General features: G+C 40.7%; 1 protein-coding gene across 3 annotated transcripts in view; it reads left to right on the forward strand.

Moving 5' to 3' along the window:
• The window catches only part of gria4a (glutamate receptor, ionotropic, AMPA 4a), a gene marked incomplete at both ends in the record, with an annotated part of 100,109 nt that overhangs the window by 53,924 nt on the left and 26,350 nt on the right, over window positions 1-19,835 (forward strand). For all 3 annotated transcript variants that reach the window (XM_083985300.1, XM_083985301.1, XM_083985299.1), the window contains 6 exons: window positions 3,401-3,568; window positions 4,073-4,177; window positions 5,108-5,218; window positions 13,751-13,957; window positions 15,629-15,844; window positions 16,628-16,788. In XM_083985300.1, coding sequence (XP_083841426.1) covers window positions 3,401-3,568; window positions 4,073-4,177; window positions 5,108-5,218; window positions 13,751-13,957; window positions 15,629-15,844; window positions 16,628-16,788 — 968 coding nt within the window. The remainder of the gene's footprint in view (window positions 1-3,400; window positions 3,569-4,072; window positions 4,178-5,107; window positions 5,219-13,750; window positions 13,958-15,628; window positions 15,845-16,627; window positions 16,789-19,835) is intronic.

A 19,835-nucleotide genomic window follows, 5' to 3' on the forward strand; every position in this document is an offset into this window, starting at 1 on the left:
GCTCAGTTAGCCTTGGGCCAACTCATAGCCTCAGGCCAAGTAGAACTAATAATGTGCAGTGTGAAAAACACTGTTGGGACTCCCTTTTGCACTGGAGACTGGATTTCGAGCTAGCTGCTTTTGGCCGTCAATCCAGATCTCTTAACCCAGTGATTGTAGGCTGGTGTGCCCTGAAATGAGCTCCGGTGTGCCTGGAGATTTTGTTGAAATGTAATGAAAATGATCAGTGACCTGGCAAAGTAATACTTTAAGTTCATCAAAGCCACAGTACTTATGATTACACATATCTTCTCCAAGTTAGACTGCTTCTTAGGCATTTTCCCTTTTCTTCCCCCACTCATCCCCTAATTGCATGTTTAATATATAAATAGTTTTAGCATCTGTTTTGAATACTTAACCGATAAACAGGCAACCTTGATCAATAGCTTTAGTTAAGTAGTTAAATTCAGTATGTCTATAAAAAATAATTTTAGACATAACTTTTTTTATTGATTTGTTGTTCTCGGTGTACCATGGCATTTACGCTACATCCACTTTATGTTATTTATGGTAGATTTTTTAATATCAATGAAAAGCATCAATATGGAGCAGTGCATACTGGTACTGTATATCATCATGTTTAGCTACACACATGAAAGAGGGGAATAGCCACTTGTACAGGTACAAACTTTTGGATGCAAATCACACACACGCTGTCCTTAGCTTGACACTGGCATCGTCCTCTAATAGTGTAACTTTTAATTACTGTGTCCTTCTGCTGATGTTGTGACTCATAACTGCCTGGTAATTGATTCCAATTTGGTTAATTGTGTTGAATTATGCACATTCCAATCTTACTTTACAATGTGAATAATAATTTGAGTGAGAGATGAGTCCATATTGTTATATGGCAAAAACATAAAACAAGACTGAGAGTCTGCAGTCATGCTAACTGCTCTGTGAAGCTCTACTTATGAGCACAGTGACTTGATTGAAAATGTTAATGACTGAATCTTTACTGTAATCACTATGTATTGTATGTTATCGCGTTAACATTTTCCAATTATTGCTAAACACAAATGACGACTGAGGCTGATATCATTTGCAGGTATTTGGTCATAAGCCGTAATATAGGGCAATAACTCTACAGAGTCTACACAATATTTCATAAAAATCAATTCAATAGGTGAAACATTTTGATCTGGACCAAAGTGGTGGAAAGACAGAAGCTTACACATTGCTGTCCTTGACGTCCAGAGCAAGTTTGTGAGAAAAAGTATGAATACATAATGAAAAGATTGATTTGTTTGCTTTACCTCTGTTCACACATAAAAGTCTGTACTCAATGTGTAAAGTATAAATGCAGAGTGTACATTCTTGGCATACATTTTTCATACTACAGTATGTTGTGAAAAGTGCTGCATACTTCCTTTTAGTACATTCAGCATTTATAAATCTAGCCGTTTGTCTGATATGGAACAGTATAGTCAACTTAAACAAAGCTTTTTTTTTTTTTTTTTTTTTACAATTTGAAAACCCCCATTTTCTTAAAGTTTTTTGGGGGGGAGCTTTTCATGCCTTTTTATTAGATAGTAGGCTGCAGTTGAGAGAGGCAGGAAATGGGGAGCAGAGAGAGGAGGAGTGACATGTAGGAAAGGGCTGCCCGATGCAAGACTCAAACCGGGGGCTGCGGACTGTAGCCTCTACGTATGGGGCACCTGCCCAACCTACAGTACTGCGCCCCGAAAATCCCCATTTTCACAGGAAATCTCTTTTAACGTGATGGATTTTACTGTACTCAGAGGTTTCAGTGGATCCTAGAAATATTATCCAAAATTTGGAGTTTTTGAAAGCCAACACAGTTTTCTACATGTCCCAAAGGTGTTTCCGTCCTGCTCCTGACAGAAACAGAAAACAGAAAACTGTTCGCTAGTTGGCTCAGTTTTGTTGTTGTTTTCCCCTTGATTTGGATTCTATAGTTGTCATCTGTCAGTCGCCCGCCTAAAGGCTTCTTTAGTTTCAAAGGGGACAGATGAAAGGAGGATGACATGGTTGCGCAGCCTTCCAAAACACGCCTTGTGGGATACAAATCAAGGGATGTCAGTAAGAGAGAAAACTACCTGCGGAGGCGTGGGGAGCGTCAGCAGAGTTTCCCTCTTCCATCCGATTTTCATCTTGCCTCTTGTTTCTGCTGTGATGTGAAGGCAGCCTGCTGTGTGTTTGACTGCCTGTGTCTGTGCGGTGCTGTGTGTCTGTGTGTGGGCTGGATGGGGGTGTTGCTGCTGAGTGTGTGTTGCTGTTCCCTGCTGTGCTGCTTTTTTTTCCTTCTCTCTCTCTCTCTCTTTTTTTTTTTTTTTTTACCTATAATGAATTTGTCAATCTGTCAAGATCACAACCAATTTTAAGAGTTATATTAGAGAAGCGATACTGATAAACTCTTAGCCTTTCTTTTATTTTTACTCGCTATTACATTTCAAAGGGCTCTTCACATATTGGATTTTTGTAATTTACTCCAACTCACTTGGGATGGTTTATGTGATAATGGGTCCCTGGGTGCAGACATGCTAAAGGCCACAACACCTCCCACAGAACAGCAAGTCACAGATTCAAAGAAACAAAAGCTCGGCTGCTCTTTGTCTCCTTTTGTTTTGTATTTGTTTTTTGTGTCTTTGTAGCACTTCTTCAGTTGTTGAAACCTGAGACTTTGTCCAGTAGACCTGTTAAGTCTTTGGCTGACCTGTTTTAAATTGTAACCCCATGGAAGTCACCTTTAGAAATCTTGTTATGAGTCCAAATTTGAAGTGAAGTGAAGTGAATTTATTTAGCACAAGTTAAAAAACAGTGCAAGGAGGGAACGAAGCCCAAGGGGCTTGTACAGAGTTCCACTCCCATCATCTACTGTAGTGAAGTGATACGTAAAACACAAGATAAACAGTAATATGTAGTATAGAAAGAGTATAAACATAAACAACATTAAAAAAAGATGGATAAATAATATGGATTACATAAGAAAATGACATTGAAGATCTCTGCCACCAACGCTGATGAAGTGGAGTTTATGAATGTATTTAGGACACGATTTAAACACATTTTTATGTAATTTTAATGACTTTGGGTTCTTGCCTAAAGACTGTGTTCAAAACTGTCTGCCCATTTAAAACTGGCACATCTACATGGATGTTGCATTTGCAGTGGTGTGAAGATTTGTGGTCACAGGTGTTAACTGAGGAAGTCAAGTAAAAGCCGGTAATTCCCATTCCCTCTGAATAGTAAGTTGGGGTTGCGTTGAATTTTAACAGCAAATTGTACACGAGAAGATGAGAGAAGCAACTTCTGCCATAAATGTAAATGTACTTGGACTGAGGTATCAGTTTGCTGTTGATTTATCTTTTCCCTCTATCTGCTCTCTCTTATTTCTCAGTACACCTCATCGCTAACGTATGATGGCGTCCTTGTGATGGCCGAGGCCTTCCGCACCCTTCGCCGTCAGAAAATTGATATCAGTCGCCGTGGCAACGCCGGTGACTGCCTTGCCAACCCAGCTGCTCCCTGGAACCAAGGAATAGATATGGAGCGTGCACTCAAACAGGTTGGCACAATTTTGATGTTGTATGGTTTTGTGTGGTTCGGATGGGTTGGCAAACAGTAGAACAGATGTTCACAGACACATAGACACACACACACACTCGCAGACACACAGACATATCCGTGCCAGCAAAACAGCTGGCATGTAAAAGGAAAGAATGTTCCAGAAATCCATGCTGACATTGATGTATTTTAAATTCTTGTTGGGACTTTGATAAAGAGGCCACAGTCAAACTTAACACACAAACTTGTACTGCTATATTTATAGGGCCATTGCATTGACTTCCAATCGATTAATAAATATTCGCAGTAAGCAATTTGTGTCTAACTCTTACTGTAACCTGGTTGTAAATCTAAACTCTCAAATACTTATAGTAACACTATTTTTGGAAAATGTTTGTGGTTAGCATTTTCTCTGTAATAGGCATTCAGTGAATTTACAGTACATTCAGAGTCTTTTATGTTTATTTTCCCCCAGTCCTCACTGTCATTGTTGCTCTAACTTCAGGTGCGCATTCAGGGCCTGACTGGAAACATTCAGTTTGATCACTATGGTCGGAGGGTCAACTACACCATGGACGTGTTTGAACTGAAGAGCAACGGACCACGCAAGGTAAACTCTCCAAATGGTCAATGAACAAGGATAAACACCACTTTGAATCTCTGAGTTGGACACCATTGGCAACATAAAACTGCATAAAACTGAAAGCCTGTTTTGTCAGCCAGTGTGACTCCTCAGTGGGAAAGTTATATTTAAATCTTCACACAAAGGACATGAATTTATTCTAAGTGTTCAAGAAGTATTCCTGTAATTTTCAGGGTTCGTTGCATGTATCCCTCATGATGGGTGATTGTTAAAAATTAATACATTTACTGCATAATTTCCCCCATAATTCCTAATTAATAACTGTCCTCCTGCAGTTATAAATATCTTTATAACTATGATTGTGAATCGCTGCAGCTTGTGTTTTAATAGCTTTTTGGAGCACCTCCCAGACATCCTGGAGGCACATAAAACTCTGCAGTGACGTAAATAAGGAATATTTAAACATGATTCTTCCTCATGATTGCACAAAGTAGGATGAGAATAAAGCTCCAGGTGAAAAGTATTCATAATTTCTTCTTTACCAGGAAAATAACATACATGCAGCTCCTAGTGTATAATAAAGAAATAACACCATGTTCTGGCTTCTGAAGTGTTCCTTCGACAGCAATGTGTGTTTATTGAAAATTCCTGGCTCACACTCAATAACTCAATATCGTCTACAGTTCCAATGGGAAATTTGCTGGAGTTAGCTCATTCTGTTGACTTTTTTTTATTTATTTTTTGCTCTCAATTCCTCTCTCTCCATCTTAGCTTCAGTTTCTTTTTTTATGTCGGATTCACTGTTCTTTTTCCCCTCTGTCTTGATTTTATTATATAACATATTTGTTTATACTCTGCTACAGTATAAAGACTGATTGTTTAAACTATATCTCCATCCCACCACTGTGTCATCCATATCCTCTTTTTCTCCCTTTGTTTTCCTCTCGCCTCTTCCAGATCGGCTACTGGAACGACATAGACAAGCTTGTGTTGGTCCAGAATGAAAATGCTCTGTCCAATGACAGCTCATCGATGGAGAACCGGACTGTAGTTGTGACCACCATCATGGTAATGTACCCTCTGACTGCTTTCAGTTCTACATAGTTTGGATAATGTGTAATTGTGACTGTGGGACAGCTTCACCCAAATTTCTGCCTTTCCAATTAATTCCAATTAACCATACCCATGAAAATCAGAGGTTCATTTGCCTTCGAGGTCCTCACCAAGATGTATTCACTGTCAGAGAACCAGGGGATAGAGGCCGCGTGGCAGAATTAGAAAAAAAACTGGTTGGTACTGGATGAGCTGTACGAGATGATGAGAGCTCTCAGAGCACAGCCAGGAGGGAGTGGCACTTGTCCAGCTGGAAGATTACACTAATGTCTCATTAGAAGGCAAATCTAAAACTGACCTCAGATCACCATTTAGAAGTGACCTCGGTCCAGTCTTTTCTAATGGCTTTCACACAGACACCAGTCTGCTGCCCAGTTTAATTATTCCTTTTCCCTCTACCAACAAGGATAAAGGAGGGCTAATCGGTGGATTTCTGCACATCCTCTGCTTACATTTGATTTCACTTCACCCATCTGCAGCCTTTTTATGGTGGCCATCCCCTTCCTGTAAATGCAATCAGTCTAATTCAATTGGGCATGCAAAATGATGCAAGTGAAAGCAAGTGAAAAGACTAATTTCAGCCCAGAGATAAAAACAAGTCACAGATGCTTGAGCTTCAGAGGTTCAGTATTTTGTTTCAAGGCCCATCGCTTCATCCAGCAAACCCATGAGTACGAACAAAATATCTGTCATCGCACTTATGGTAGCGTCGTGATGTGACCAAATATCTAAACGGTTATTTAAAGCCTCTGCCTTGATTATACAGCGCCCCGAGTGGCTAGACGCAGTAGTAACGGTCAGGTCTGCTTTGAGGAAAACAACCACACATGCTGCAGGAAAGTCTTTAGACAAAATAATTCAGTTTCACTAAATGTCTCCAGTGACAGCCCAGCCACCACACATGCACACTCTGGGAATGTATTAAATCCCTGCTGTAGTGTGTGGTGTGGTGCCTAGAGCCAGACGCAAGACAAGGAAACAAACACATCAACGCAGTCAAATAAATTAAAAGACAAGTTGTTATGCCTGATACAAAAACCTATTTTAAATATGTGTGTATAATGTTAATAGAGCAGACTCTGTTGTTGTTACTTTGGCTGTTTGGCTTGTGTTCCCAATCACATTCATTTTATGTGTGTAAAATAAGTAAAACAGTCTTTGTGTTTTCCAAGTTTGTTCCTTCCCTGTTATTTGCTCCTCATGTCTGTCATCTGCCTTTTTCCAACACTCCTATCCGTTTTCTCCCTTTCTCCTTCGCTCTCCCCCTCTCATTGTGTCACGCTGTCTTTCTTTAACTCTCTTCAATACCCCCGCGACCCCTCGTTTTTACCTCCATGCCTCCCCCACCTGCATATTTCTCTGTGAATGGTGACCTCAGCAGGCCTTGGCTAATGTTAGCTCAGCCACCTCCTCCTCTTTGCAGCCTCTGATGATGAGGAAGCCTCTGCTTCGACACTGATGCCGGGTCTGCAGACAGGGCAACAGAGTGACACACAAACTCACCTGAGTTGCAAAACCTCTGGAAAGACACAGAACAGACTGATAGACTAAGTGTCTCTAAAGCTCTTTACAAGGACACAGTACGCTCTTTTTTTTGTGTGATGTATCTTTTCTTTAAAACATTGATTTTCTTTTGTATGGAAATGATTTAATTGTGTGTGTTGGCACTGAGCCTGTGAGGCACCAGGATGCCTTGCTCACTGTGCTGCTGTCTGCCTCTCATGACAAAAGCCACAGTTGGACGAGAGCTCTGCGAGGGATTCTGTGGCCACTGTCAAGATCTGACATTCAGCCGCACAAAACCACCAGACCATTGGACAGCCCTTTTAATTCAGATTCTTTCACTCTTTCTGAGGACACCACAATCACAGCCATGCTCTCTGTCTCACCAGAGAGCACCTGCAGGAGAAATCACCCCAACAAATTATTTCTATATTTCCTTTTTCTTTTTCTTTTTCTTTTTTCTTTTTTTCTTTTTTTTGGGGGGGCGGGGGTGACCCAAGGGAAGGTGTTCATCTTTCCACTCTGTCACTTTGTAAATCTATTCAGTCATGCCTACTCACTCAACTTTTCCTCTTCTGCATTTAATTCTCTCTGAGAATGGTTTCTGAATCCTCACATCTGGATGAAAGGGTAAAGCGAGAAACCCTTTTAGTTATGGGTATTCAACACTATGGCCAGTTGTCTGAGGCACTGGGTCTGTCTTTCTACTGGAAATCCTACAGCAGAAAATGTTAAAGGTTGGCATCATTATCTATGTTTTAAAGGGATAGTTCAACATTTTGGCAAATTGGCCCATTACTATAAAACCTATAGTCATAGCAGTAGGTACGTTACCTTTATTTATCGGTGCGAGCTATTTGTAGAATTGCTGAGCCGAGCCACGAGCTGCTCGGAGCTACGCTACGGAGGCTAATGGGATTTCTTGGTTTCCCTCATCAAACTCATCAAATACACAATCCAGCAACTCCAAAAAGCTCTTGTGGACAAGTTGTAACCTGCACATGCACCACGCTATGAGATATAATGGAACGTTACGAGACGAGAGTTGTTTTGGAGGCAAATGCAGAGACTGCTTGCTGAAAAACTGCCCCTGACAGGAACATGCATCAGCAGTTTTGCATGAATTTACCTCTAAAACAACTCTGTCTCGTAACGTTCTGTTATTATCTCATAGCGTGGTGAATGTGCAGGTCACAACTTGTCCACAAAAGCATTTTGGAGTTGTTGGATTGTGTATTTGATGAGTTTGATGAGAGAAACCAAGACATCCCATTAGCCTCAATAGCATAGCTCCGAGCAGCTCGCAGCTCTGCTCCACCGTTCTAAAAATAGCCTTGCACCGACAATTAAAGGTAACAAACCTACTGCTATGACTATAGGGATTATGACATCTGCCCTGTGGTGTAGATCATTTACACATGCAGGCTTTAAAACCCTTGTACAAAAAGTCATATATACACACATGTATAAATACATGCAAATTTACACAAATAAGGCCAGTATGAACAGGGTGTATTGGTGGAGATTGATTGTGGAGTATCTGGGAATTTGCCTAATGTGCACTTGCTGGGCTTGTTAACTCCTAACAAGGCCCCTGTGGATATGACAATCATTTGTTGATAAATTTGTTTTGGCCTTAGTTTGCTGCAACGTACAAAAAGCTAATTTAATGGTGTGTTTAACTGACTTAAACATGATTCCAGATTATAGATATACTATATCTCACTATAAATCAAGTAACTTAGAATTCTTAAACTTTCCTCAATTTTATATTTATCAATTGAATGTTTCTCTTTCAAAGCTTTTCTTCAAGATCGGGACCATAAATGCAGGATATATGATTTCTGTAATTATAATTTTAAGTCATATTATATAAACAGAAGACAAAATATCCAAGCTTCTGAATATACTGGCTGCGTCACAATATGTGGCACCTCAAATTGTGACTGAAAAAACTCTGGGGTATTATAGATGATGGTGTAGGAGGTGGTCTGAGAAAGGCTGGGTGTCTGATGAAAGGAGTAGCTGGTGTCAACAGGTTGAACTGTAGGTTAGATTGACTCACTTAACAACTGGCCGACTGTTGACTGGTTGACTCATCAACTGACTGACTGACTGACTATCTAACCGCTGCATTGCCTGTCCTCCTTTATGGCTGAAAAGCTGGGAGATAATCATGCTGACTCACTGGCCAACAGTGTGACTGGATAGATGATTATGTACTGTAACCGCAGTAATTAGTTAATGAATGCACTGATTGACCAACTGACTGAGTCAAACAGACTGTGACTAACCGACTGCCTGGCTTGCCCCCCCCCCCCCCCCCCCCACCCCCCCCCCCCCATCTGAATGAATGCTTGCAGGCTGATTAAACGTCCCGGCAGTTGGCTAACTCGTTACGTGACAGTCTGGCTTTTTAAATGCTGGACTGATTGAGTATCCAGTTGGCAGCCTGAATGAATGACTGGACAGTTAGGTGACCGTCCAGTTGGGTGCCTGTATTTTTCATTGGCTCTCTAACTGGCTTACATAGCAAGTCCTGTCTGCCTTTTTGGCTCCAGTGTGAAGTGTTTCATGTCTTATCAGCCCCAACCATTTGCTTCTACAAAGCTGTTCTCCTTCTTTCGCCCACCCATTTTCCCTCTTTACATCTGTCTTTTTTAGCCCATCCTTTCTGTCTCTTTCTCTCTCCCCTTCCTCCCCATTTTTCATTTTGTCATATTCTCTCACTCTCTCTCTCTTTATCTCTCCTTCTCACTTTCCCCTTTTTCTGTTTCTATCTGTCGTCTATTCTCCCTGTAGCTATCTCTGTTTGTATTCTGATCTGCGCCTTCATCTTTCTTCTGTAGTTTCATGCGGCTAACACACCACACATCCCTCTCTCCAGATGCTTTTCCACCAATTTCTCTTCTCTTTATTTTCCTTTCAACCCCCTGATCTTTAGCCCCCATTTTCTCTCCTCTTTTCACCTTCTTCTTTTTGCCCTCACTCATGATGCCACATTACACTTTCCTCCTAGCAGTGGTTATACACACTAACATCCGGTACACACAAATGCACTCGCACACAATGTTGGCATTACTACCTTCACACCGAGACAAAAGCATCTGGAGCAAACTGATAACAAACCATAAGGATGCTTTAAAGTGAAACTGTGCCACTCTTGGCAGAGCTCCCATTGGTATGTGTGTTTCTGTATGTGTGTGTGTCTGTTTATGTACAGTATAGCTGCTTACGTTGTGCTAAATCAACTCAACAAAGTGACCTGCTCTGATTCAAATACATGACCTTCTAACATAATGAACCTGTAGGTAATTTGATGGAGGTGGAAGAAGAGACATTCTCCCTGTTGAAACAAATTAAAGGAATGATTCTCCCTGGGATTCAGCGATTTAAGCATAAAAGCACTTCAATTTTTCATGGCTCCAGACAATTGCAATCTCCCACTGTAGGATCCAGACACTGGTTATGTGGTGGTGATGTGGTCTCGCTGTACAGAGCTCCTGGTATTGCCTCTGACCTGGAGTTTCGCAAAATGTTAATCGAAAAAGGTATTTTAAATGTCAGTACATTATGTGAAAATGCAAATGAGTATCAACATTTTGAGAAGAAGGCTCATTTGTTGTCTTGTTAAAAAAAAGATTTGATTGTAACACATAGCTGGATCAATTTTTGTTTTTGTAGAAAGTTTAGCTTTTGACTTTGTGTTCAAATGGAGTTGTTTTTGAGTATGCACCAAAATATCAAAGGCAGCTTAGTGTCATTCACCTGCGGAAAGGCACCAAATAATCTCTGCCACAAAATTCAAGCATGTTCTCTGACAAACTGCAGTGTCACATTTTTGTCAGTACTACTTGGTGGGTCTCTACGCAGTTAATGTGGTTGCAAAACATCAAGGTTTTTTTTTTTGGGGGGGGGGCAAAACAAAAAGAAATAATCATTGTGTGAGCTTTACTGTAAATCAAAGGGGGTTGCAAATTTAAAACGTGTTTTTTTGCACACATCTTAATTTATTTTTGTCTGTATCCCTGCTAAAGAGCAGTCTTGATGGCTGTGTTGATCTACTGTACTGTATTAGGGGGAATTTACTTCATGTTGGCTCAATGGCATGAGCACCCTGGGACCTGCTAATAGCTCTGATAATGATGTTTTTGTATCTTCTGCCACTTTACACAATGTACCCCTTTTTTATTTTTTATTTTTATTTTGGTGATGAAATGTTTGACAAAAAATGTTCAGTATAAATGAACAACTGGATTCTTATTTGTGTGGTTGTTTTTTCAAAGCAAGGTATTTTGTTTAAATACATTGACCTTTCATGTGTAAATTCAAGATTATTCTTATTACCTGACAACAAAAAGAAAGCTAAGGCCCTGTTCAGACCTATCATTAACATGCGTCTTGCGTGATCAGCTCACACATGGACGGCTCTAAGTTTGTTAATTTACAGCGGCCATTAAAATGCATCTCCACATACATCTCAAGTGATCACTTTTATGCTCTGTATGCAAATAAACATGTACGCAATTTGTGTTTGCATAGACCAAATGCGTTGTTGTCTTTAGCCAGCTTGACTATGACAAACGAGTCCATTGTCAATGCGACTGTGTGTGTTTATATTATGAGAGACAGAGGGGAGGAGGGGCTGAGTGAATCAATGCACTGCAGTTCTCCAATGAAATAAGGTTTAAGCCATTTGAAACTGTGGAAAAAAGGAAGAAAAAGAAAATGGAAATCAATATGTGACTGTCAAGGTTGACATTGAGGCAGCCACAAATAAATCAAGGTATGAGAAAATACTGTGAAAAATGTAAAACTGCTGCATTTTTGGTTTGTTATGAAACTGTGGCAGAGGATTTCAATGACTTGCATTTACACCACATGTGGCCCACATCACCTCTAAACCTGGTGATTGGATCTCAAATGCGTCCTCTGTGCGTCCTGGCTGCATTCACACCTGCATTCAGAGCTGTCCACCCGAGACGTGCGTTAATGCCAGGTGTGAACATGGGGAGTTTCCGTGTAGTAAATGATGCTGAACATCCTGGATTTAGGAACAAGAATGATCTGCAGCCATGCTAGTCCTGTTTAAGGCTGGAGGCCTTTTGCACACCGATGCTTTTACATTAGCTAAAGATCAGAATGCTAACTTACGGTACTCAAAATGACAACCTCACAATAACATGTTTACCATGTTCATTGTCTTTGGCTTAGTGTGTTAGCATGCTAACATCTGATTAATAGCGCTAAACACAAGTACAGGTGAAGCTAATGGGAACATTATTACTTCTGCAGGTGTATAAATAGGAAAGGTAATGGCTTCATTTCATGCTCCTTGCTGAAAAGAACAAGGATCAATTTCCAAATCCAGCTTCCCTATGTTAGGTGTGCTTTGTATTGTTCAATTTCCAGTGTACGGTTTTATTTTAAATCCCTCTGCCTGTCTTGTTCTTATCTGGACTTGCTCTCATTGTTATTCAATTTAGACACCAAATTAAGATTCCCATGTTTCTTCTAACTGACTAATTTTATTGCTCATTTGACACTCTGTGAAACATGTCAGTCTGAAAATCCTTGTTTCCAATGTGAACCAATTTCCTGAATGAAAAATTCAATACAAAACATGTTATCATTTTTTTTATTGTGTTTTATGATCTCCGTAAACCATTTCATAGCTTGGGAGTGTTGGATATTATAAAAGCCTGCTTGATTAATTAGATGAGATAAGTCTTTGATTAAAAAGGGTTTGATAGCATTTTAATAGGCTTGGTTTCAGTTGGATTACAGGGTGAGCAGCCTCAGGCATAATACCATAACTCACTGCTCCTGATGGATATGCTGTCACTCAAAAGTGTGTGTGTGTATGTGTGCGTGTGTTTCTCTGTGGACAGCAGTAATGTGTGTGTGTGTGTGTGTGTGTGTGTGTGTGTGTGTGTGTGTGTGTGTGTGTGTGTGTGTGTGTGTGTGTGTGTGTGTGTGTGTGTGTGTGTGTGTGTGTGTGTGTGTGTGTGTGCGCGTGTGTTTCTCTGTGGACAGCAGTAATGTGTGTGTGTGTGTGTGTGTGCGTGTGTGCGCATGTTTCTCTGTGATCATGTACATGATTGGATCTGTGTGCATGTGTCATTCATAAAACACTCATAGGCGACATTAGAGTCCGTCCTTGCTTTCATCTTTGTTAACCGCATGCACAGCAATCATTTTACCTTTCACAGCACATTATCAGAGCAGCAGTCTTTCTTCCCTTTTTTTCTACCACTCTGTATTTTTCATCTCTCTTGTGCATTTCTCTCCTCTCAGCATTGGTGTTGTTCTGAGTCAGGTGAAGGTCCCAGTGGAGTCATGTCGAGTCAGACAAAGGCATAAAACATAGTGGAAGTCAGAAATACAAGATATAAAACATCTCCCTTAGACATGGCCTTTTCAAATCCAGTTCTAATATATATACAGTATATATATTTATTTTTCACATTTTATAAACTGTGCAGCGGTTTCTATCAGGCCTTGGTGGCTGTTCTTGACAAGATGGGTTTTAAATCATCAGAAATACTTTCACATGTGTGACTTTAAGATTGTCTTTGGTCTGTGGTTAAAAAAAAGCAGTTGGTACTGCTGTATATATTTAGATTTTTTTTTTTTTTCTTTTTTCACTTCTAATGTTTTAATCAAAATCCTGCTTTTGTATATATTTATTTCTAGGTTCAACAGAATTGAAATCTGTCAGCAACATTGCATTGCACAGAGTTGTGCCCCTCTGGGTATGATAAGAAAAAGTAATTTATGTTTATTTTGAGAATGTATATGCCTAGATTTTTTCTGAGGTATAATTTTCATTTCTTTGTATCAGCTTTTCCCTGGTGGAGTGTTTACAACCAAACTGTGGTTGCCTTTTGATAAGTTTATTTTTATTTTTCTTCTTTTAAATAATCGTGGCTGTCATGTTCCTCCAAACAGTTGTGTCTTTCTCCCCTTGTGCTGGTTTTGTAGGAGGGTCCCTATGTGATGCTAAAGAAGAACTGGGAGCTCTATGAGGGCAACGACCAGTTCGAGGGATACTGTGTGGACTTGGCTTCAGAGATCGCCAAACACATCGGAATCAAATACAAGATCTCCATTGTGCCAGACGGGAAATATGGAGCCAGAGACCCAGAGACAAAGATATGGAATGGCATGGTCGGAGAACTTGTGTATGGGGTAAGTTTGGATGGAAAATATCTGAACTGAATTTTCTGTCATTTCATTTGTCTTGATTGATGACTCCAGTAATTCAGACTTTAAAATCTCTAATTGTACACACAATGACCCCGGAAGTGATTTGTTCATATATAAGAATGGAAATGGACTGTACAGTACACGTTGATTGTGTTGATGTTGATGGCCCATACAGTATAACTGGTTCAACTTAGCTCTATGCTGTAATAAATAAATAAATAAATAAATCCAATGCAACGATATCACACATTTTGGCCACAGGAATTAAGTCATATCAACACATCTCTGGCTGCAACGTTGCTTCAATATTGTAATTTTCATAGAGGTCATATATAGGCTACTTTGGTGCTATCACACTAAATTTTAATGTTATCCTTGAATCCTTCCATTATGACTCCCATTTTGGAAGTAAACTCTCTAACCCTGCGTCCGTAGTAGTCTGCTGCAGATACGCTGTGTCTAGAATGGTGCACTTATTTTTTATGAGAATTTGGCAAGCGTGCTAATTATGCCATTGATGCCCATACACAGTCTGGGATTTCACATCACTCGTCTCAATGCAAACTTTATCAGCATGCACAAAACAATGTCAGTCGTCACTTTGCGGAAGAGTGAAAGTGGAGACGTTGCTGCAGAACAGGGACAGAATTAATTAGCCTCCAGAATCCGTGTCGTGGAAGGTGACACAGCAGAACGGCTGCATTGACTAATCAGGTCTGATTTGTTCCCAACATTTCGCCGTCCTTTCCGATGACTCGTCTGCCACATCGAGAAACATTTCAGCACTTTGTCCTTCATGTCTCTTCACAGTTATTTTTCTGTCTTTATGCCCCTTACTTTATGTTTATCTGTGTGACTTTCATCTCCTTTTCTTTCATGTTGTGTACTTTTGTCTCCTACTGTCTAGCTCTAATTTATTTCATCTGTTTCTGTTGTGCATTGTAATTTTATATATATATATATATATATATCCCTCTGCTTTCTACTCCCTGGTTTTCTTTTTCATATCACTTCTGATTTCCTTCTCTTTCTTTTGCTGTTTCTTTTCCTTTCATCCCAACATCCGATCCTTGTAGTGAGGGAGGTTATTTGATATGCCGTTATTGTCGCCTCTTTTTCCGTTAAGACTGCAGATGCTGTTTAGACACACTTCGCCTCTTAGAAACAGATACTCAGTGTGCTGAATGAATGATGTTTTTGACTCTTACAGATTTTGTGTGTGGGGGTGAGCACACATGCAGATGTATATGAGACTTTGCTGACCAATTTATATTCTGGCAGTGTCACTTTCATGCCTATGTATGAATTACTTCTCTGTCATTGTACTAGTTTTCCCTGCAGCTCTTCTCTCTCTCTCAACCTTTCAATCTCCCCTTCTTCTCTCACCCACAGCACCATTCCCCCTTCTTTGCTTCCTTTATTTCCTTCATTCCCTTCCCTTAATTGCTCCTGCTTCAAATAAACTGATCCTACACTTCTACTCTCTCTTTATTTCAGTTTCTCTTCCTCTCTCCTTTTTCCTTCTACCCCTAATGACAGCAGGGTTCATAGACAGTTTCTTCTCACCTGTTTTATATATAGCTGCAGCAAATCACATGCACTGCCTTATAAACAAAACAAAACACCAACCCCCACTTTTATTTTCTTTTGTAGAAAGCAGAAATAGCTGTGGCCCCGTTGACCATCACTCTGGTGAGAGAAGAAGTGATCGACTTCTCGAAGCCCTTCATGTCTCTGGGCATCTCCATCATGATCAAGAAGCCACAGAAGTCTAAACCAGGTGTTTTCTCTTTCCTGGACCCACTGGCCTACGAGATCTGGATGTGTATTGTGTTCGCTTACATTGGAGTCAGCGTTGTGCTGTTTTTGGTGAGTGGTTTTGAAACACAGAAGTGAGAGGATGAGCTTGGTTGGTGGACTGCAGCTGTTGGAAGACTTATTAAAGACTCAGGTTCAGGGATGAAAGCGTAGCGCTCTTTTTTGGCTTCCAGGGGAAAAAATTCAGAGTTCGGCTAGAGCATCTGATCACTTAACAATACAGTCAGTGAAGGCTTCATAAGGGCAAAGAGTTATTTGTAAACCTTTCATGGTGTTGTTCATGGTTTATGAATGTTAATTTGTATGTCACTTTATTATACAGGTGGTGTAGGATCATAAATAAATGGCAAATGATGCTACCACTGGAATGGTTTGGTGTCTGGGCAACTTTGAACAAAGCAAACAATGCATCAATTCTACATTGATGACTTTAATTTAGCCTTCGTACAAATTGGTATTTTATCCCAGCAGGCCTACTGCCAGGTGTGATAAAGGGACTTTGATGAAACATCTGGGTAACACACTACGCATTTGTGACTGTTTTGTGAGGCCTTCATGAACCATTGCAATAGAATGCTGAATGTGGGTATTTTGTTCTTTTATGTCCAGGTGCAATTAGGGGACTAACTGAAACAAATTCCCAGTTTTTTATTCCATAGCAATGTAACCCGATGTATACTGTAAATGCCTTATGAAGCCATCGCGAATGCATTACGAACACCTTGTGAAAGGTCTTATGAATGTGCTATGCACATTTCGATATACCCACACGGCCTGTCTTCCTTTATAGACCTTAACAATCTCCATCATCTCTTTCTTTTCTTTACCTCCCAGGTGAGTCGTTTCAGTCCATATGAGTGGCACGCAGAGGAGCCAGAGGAGGGTGCCACGGAGCAGGGCCCCACTGACCAGCCGCCCAACGAGTTTGGCATCTTCAACTCCCTCTGGTTCTCACTGGGAGCTTTCATGCAACAGGGCTGCGACATCTCACCACGGTAAGTGAGGTGCAGTGTAGTGTGCGAGACAAACAGATAACATTTGTGAATGCATGAGTCAGACAGACATAGAATGGAAGTATTTGAGTCAGTAGGCAGGGTGTGTTCAAAAGAGAGTGTGTGTGTGTGTGTGTGGGCTGTGAATAGTGTGTCTGTGTGTCTAACTGCCTACAATGTTAGAGTGCTGTAGTATTAGGCTTTGGTGATTCAGACTGTTGACAATGTGAATCACCTCTCTTAGCACTTCTCTGGCTTTCTGAACTGGACTGATACGCCAAGACACCGTGTGCTACAGAAGCTTAAGATGTGCTGGAAACACACAAACACACTCACATACACAACAGTGAGAAGAACCCACCTGCACGCAGTTCCACGGTACATATGGGTGTGCAATGGTGGGAGATTTAGCGGGTTTTCTAGGTGTGTATGAATTTTTAATGCACCACTGAAGAGGCCGAGTCCAGCAGTATTTTTAGAATATTTATAAGAATATGGCATTTTATTATTGATAACCTGAGAATGCAGTTTAGTGAAATATTCATGGCCGTCATCCTCAAGACCTTTAGGGAGCAAATCTAAGGAGAGAAGGAGTAGTTGGGAGTGAGTGCGTCGAAAACAAATGACAGAAAAGAGTGATAGGTGATGAGCTGAAAGAAGAGGGAAAAGTGAAAGCCACTGAACAAAAGGGGCTTGAGAGTAGAATAATTAGAACTGGTTGCAAATATGTGAATTGGCACTTCTCACTACATCATAGAGGTGGAGATGAAGCAGTCAGTGGTTCATATTCACTGTGCCAAAACCTCGGAGAATCCAGAGATTAATATCTGGAGCGTATCTGAAGATTTTCTGATATGACATCTTACAACGCTGTGATCAGAGCATGTCCAGTCCAGATTCTGTGATATTTTTCACAGTGATTGTGTTGGGAAGAGATGCATCATTACAAATTCAAATTGACTTTTAATATCCAGAGTTTTTTTGATTCCCCAACATGATACTGTATGTAATTGGGTAAAAGGAGTGAGAAGCAGTTGTTGTTGGGAGGTTTTGACTTGAATAAAGGCACTGGTTCATCACGTTGTAATATAAACACTGTATGGACATGAACTTAGTACATTCTTTAACTTTCTGTTGCTGCTCTCAAGCATTTCCACTGCATTACCATCAGCTCAGTGTTTGAGAAAGTAACCAAACTTATAAATTAGCTGCCCAAACTTTGTTTTCTTCCTCTTCCTCTTTAGCTCCTCTGCCCTTCTCCTTTGCTCTTTCATCCATCTCTTTCACTCCCTCTTCTCCCCCCTCTCCGACACCTGTCGTCTCCTACTCCTTCCCACTTTACTGTGACTGACAGGCCAATTCTAGCCCCCAACACAGAAAACACTCACAGCACCTGCACGCAGCCACACTCACGCAAACACGCACAATGTGCACATAAATACACAGACGCTTCACACATTTGCACACACATATGCAGAATAAAACGCCCTGTGTGCAGTTTCATAACATCCCAACACACACACATTCAGACCTTTCAGTCACTTGCAGGCTCTGATACAGGTGTGTGTGCATAAGCTACACCTGTCATAGCGATAATGTGATACTTAACACAAATCCAGTGTTCGTGTAAATCACCCTGCCCTGTCACTTCCAATACAGCACAACTCCTCTGTAGGTCAGGATTACTCAGTCAAAATGCCAGATTATATTCATACAATGGGAAATCTGTCACTTGCACGCCCTTTCTTCCTCTTGTTCTTTCTGTTTTGTTCGTCCTTTTCACATCTAAACTTAAGTCTCAGGTGTCTTTCTCATAAAAGCATCTCAAAAACTAATAATTTGTTGGTTCAGAGACTGGCACAGAAGCTATATTCAGTGGTGGGGCTCTGTTTCCATTGTAATGTGGGAGAAAATTGATGAAAACATTTATTTGAATTGTGGTACGCAACCCCCTGGTGTGTGCAGAGCAGAGCTGTGGAGGTATGTAGCATTTAACTGTAATATAGAGACACAGTGACAAACATAAGCTAAATGACTCTTTCACAGTGAGTTGGGGGAGGTTGTGGTGCTAGAGGGGTGTGAGAGAAATAGAATGATGATGTTTGCTGCAACATAAAAAACGTTTGCAAGACATGCAAATACACAAACTTGCTGCAACCTCAGTGTTTCCTGTTGTCTTTTGTCGGTTCATCTGTGTTACATGCCCCATGGTCCTGCATTCGTCCCTTGTGTTCATGGTCAGAGATCCAGTTTTCCTGCTTGGTGTTCCTGCATGTTCCTGTCCGTGTGTTCTTTATTTCCCCTGTGATTTGATAAATCTTTGTTTGTTTTACTGTACGAGAGTCCTTCTCTGCAGACTGAGTACAGCTCAAAACCTACACCACAACAACTGCTGGGCATCAAACAACAAGTCGTAGCCAGGTTCACCACTTATTTGTGTTTCCGGTGATTATTTGCAGCATAGTCTTGTCAAACTGATGAAGATGCTCTCCAAATTTGTGTTTCCTTGTGTCAGTGGTGGCACCATAGGTAAAGGGGTTCTGTCTGTTTGGAACCAACTAATTCACACACCTTGTTATCTGACCATGTCTAAAAGCAGGAGTGTTGAAAGAGAGTGGTGAGATGTAATGAATCATCTGAGTGGTGATGGCAGTGCAGACTTGGAGAGTCTCTTCCCGAGGTCAGTCTTAGTGTTGCATTCAGCTGTACATATAAAAAGTGACGAGTGATTTAATCAGCAGTTTGTTTTAAGTGCACTGAGCCTCTCACGACTATGCAGGATACAATTAGTTGTATAGTGTCACCAGAGGTCATTGTCATCATTACTAATCATCCAGGTCAGTTGACATGACTCAAGCTCCCTGCCTGCGACACTTGTCACTGCCTCTCAATGGTTTTGAGGCAAACACAAACAAAGCACAAATGAAGTGCTGCTGCACTCATTAGACTGTCTGCTCTTTGCCACACATCCCCAGCACGCACATAGTCTTATTTAATCTGTCAAACTTCTACTGCTAAACCACTCCGCTTCATCATCACCATCATCATTC

This window comes from Trachurus trachurus (assembly GCF_905171665.1).
Source record: "Trachurus trachurus genome assembly, chromosome: 13".
In the NCBI taxonomy this organism is placed as follows: Eukaryota; Metazoa; Chordata; class Actinopteri; order Carangiformes; family Carangidae; genus Trachurus; species Trachurus trachurus.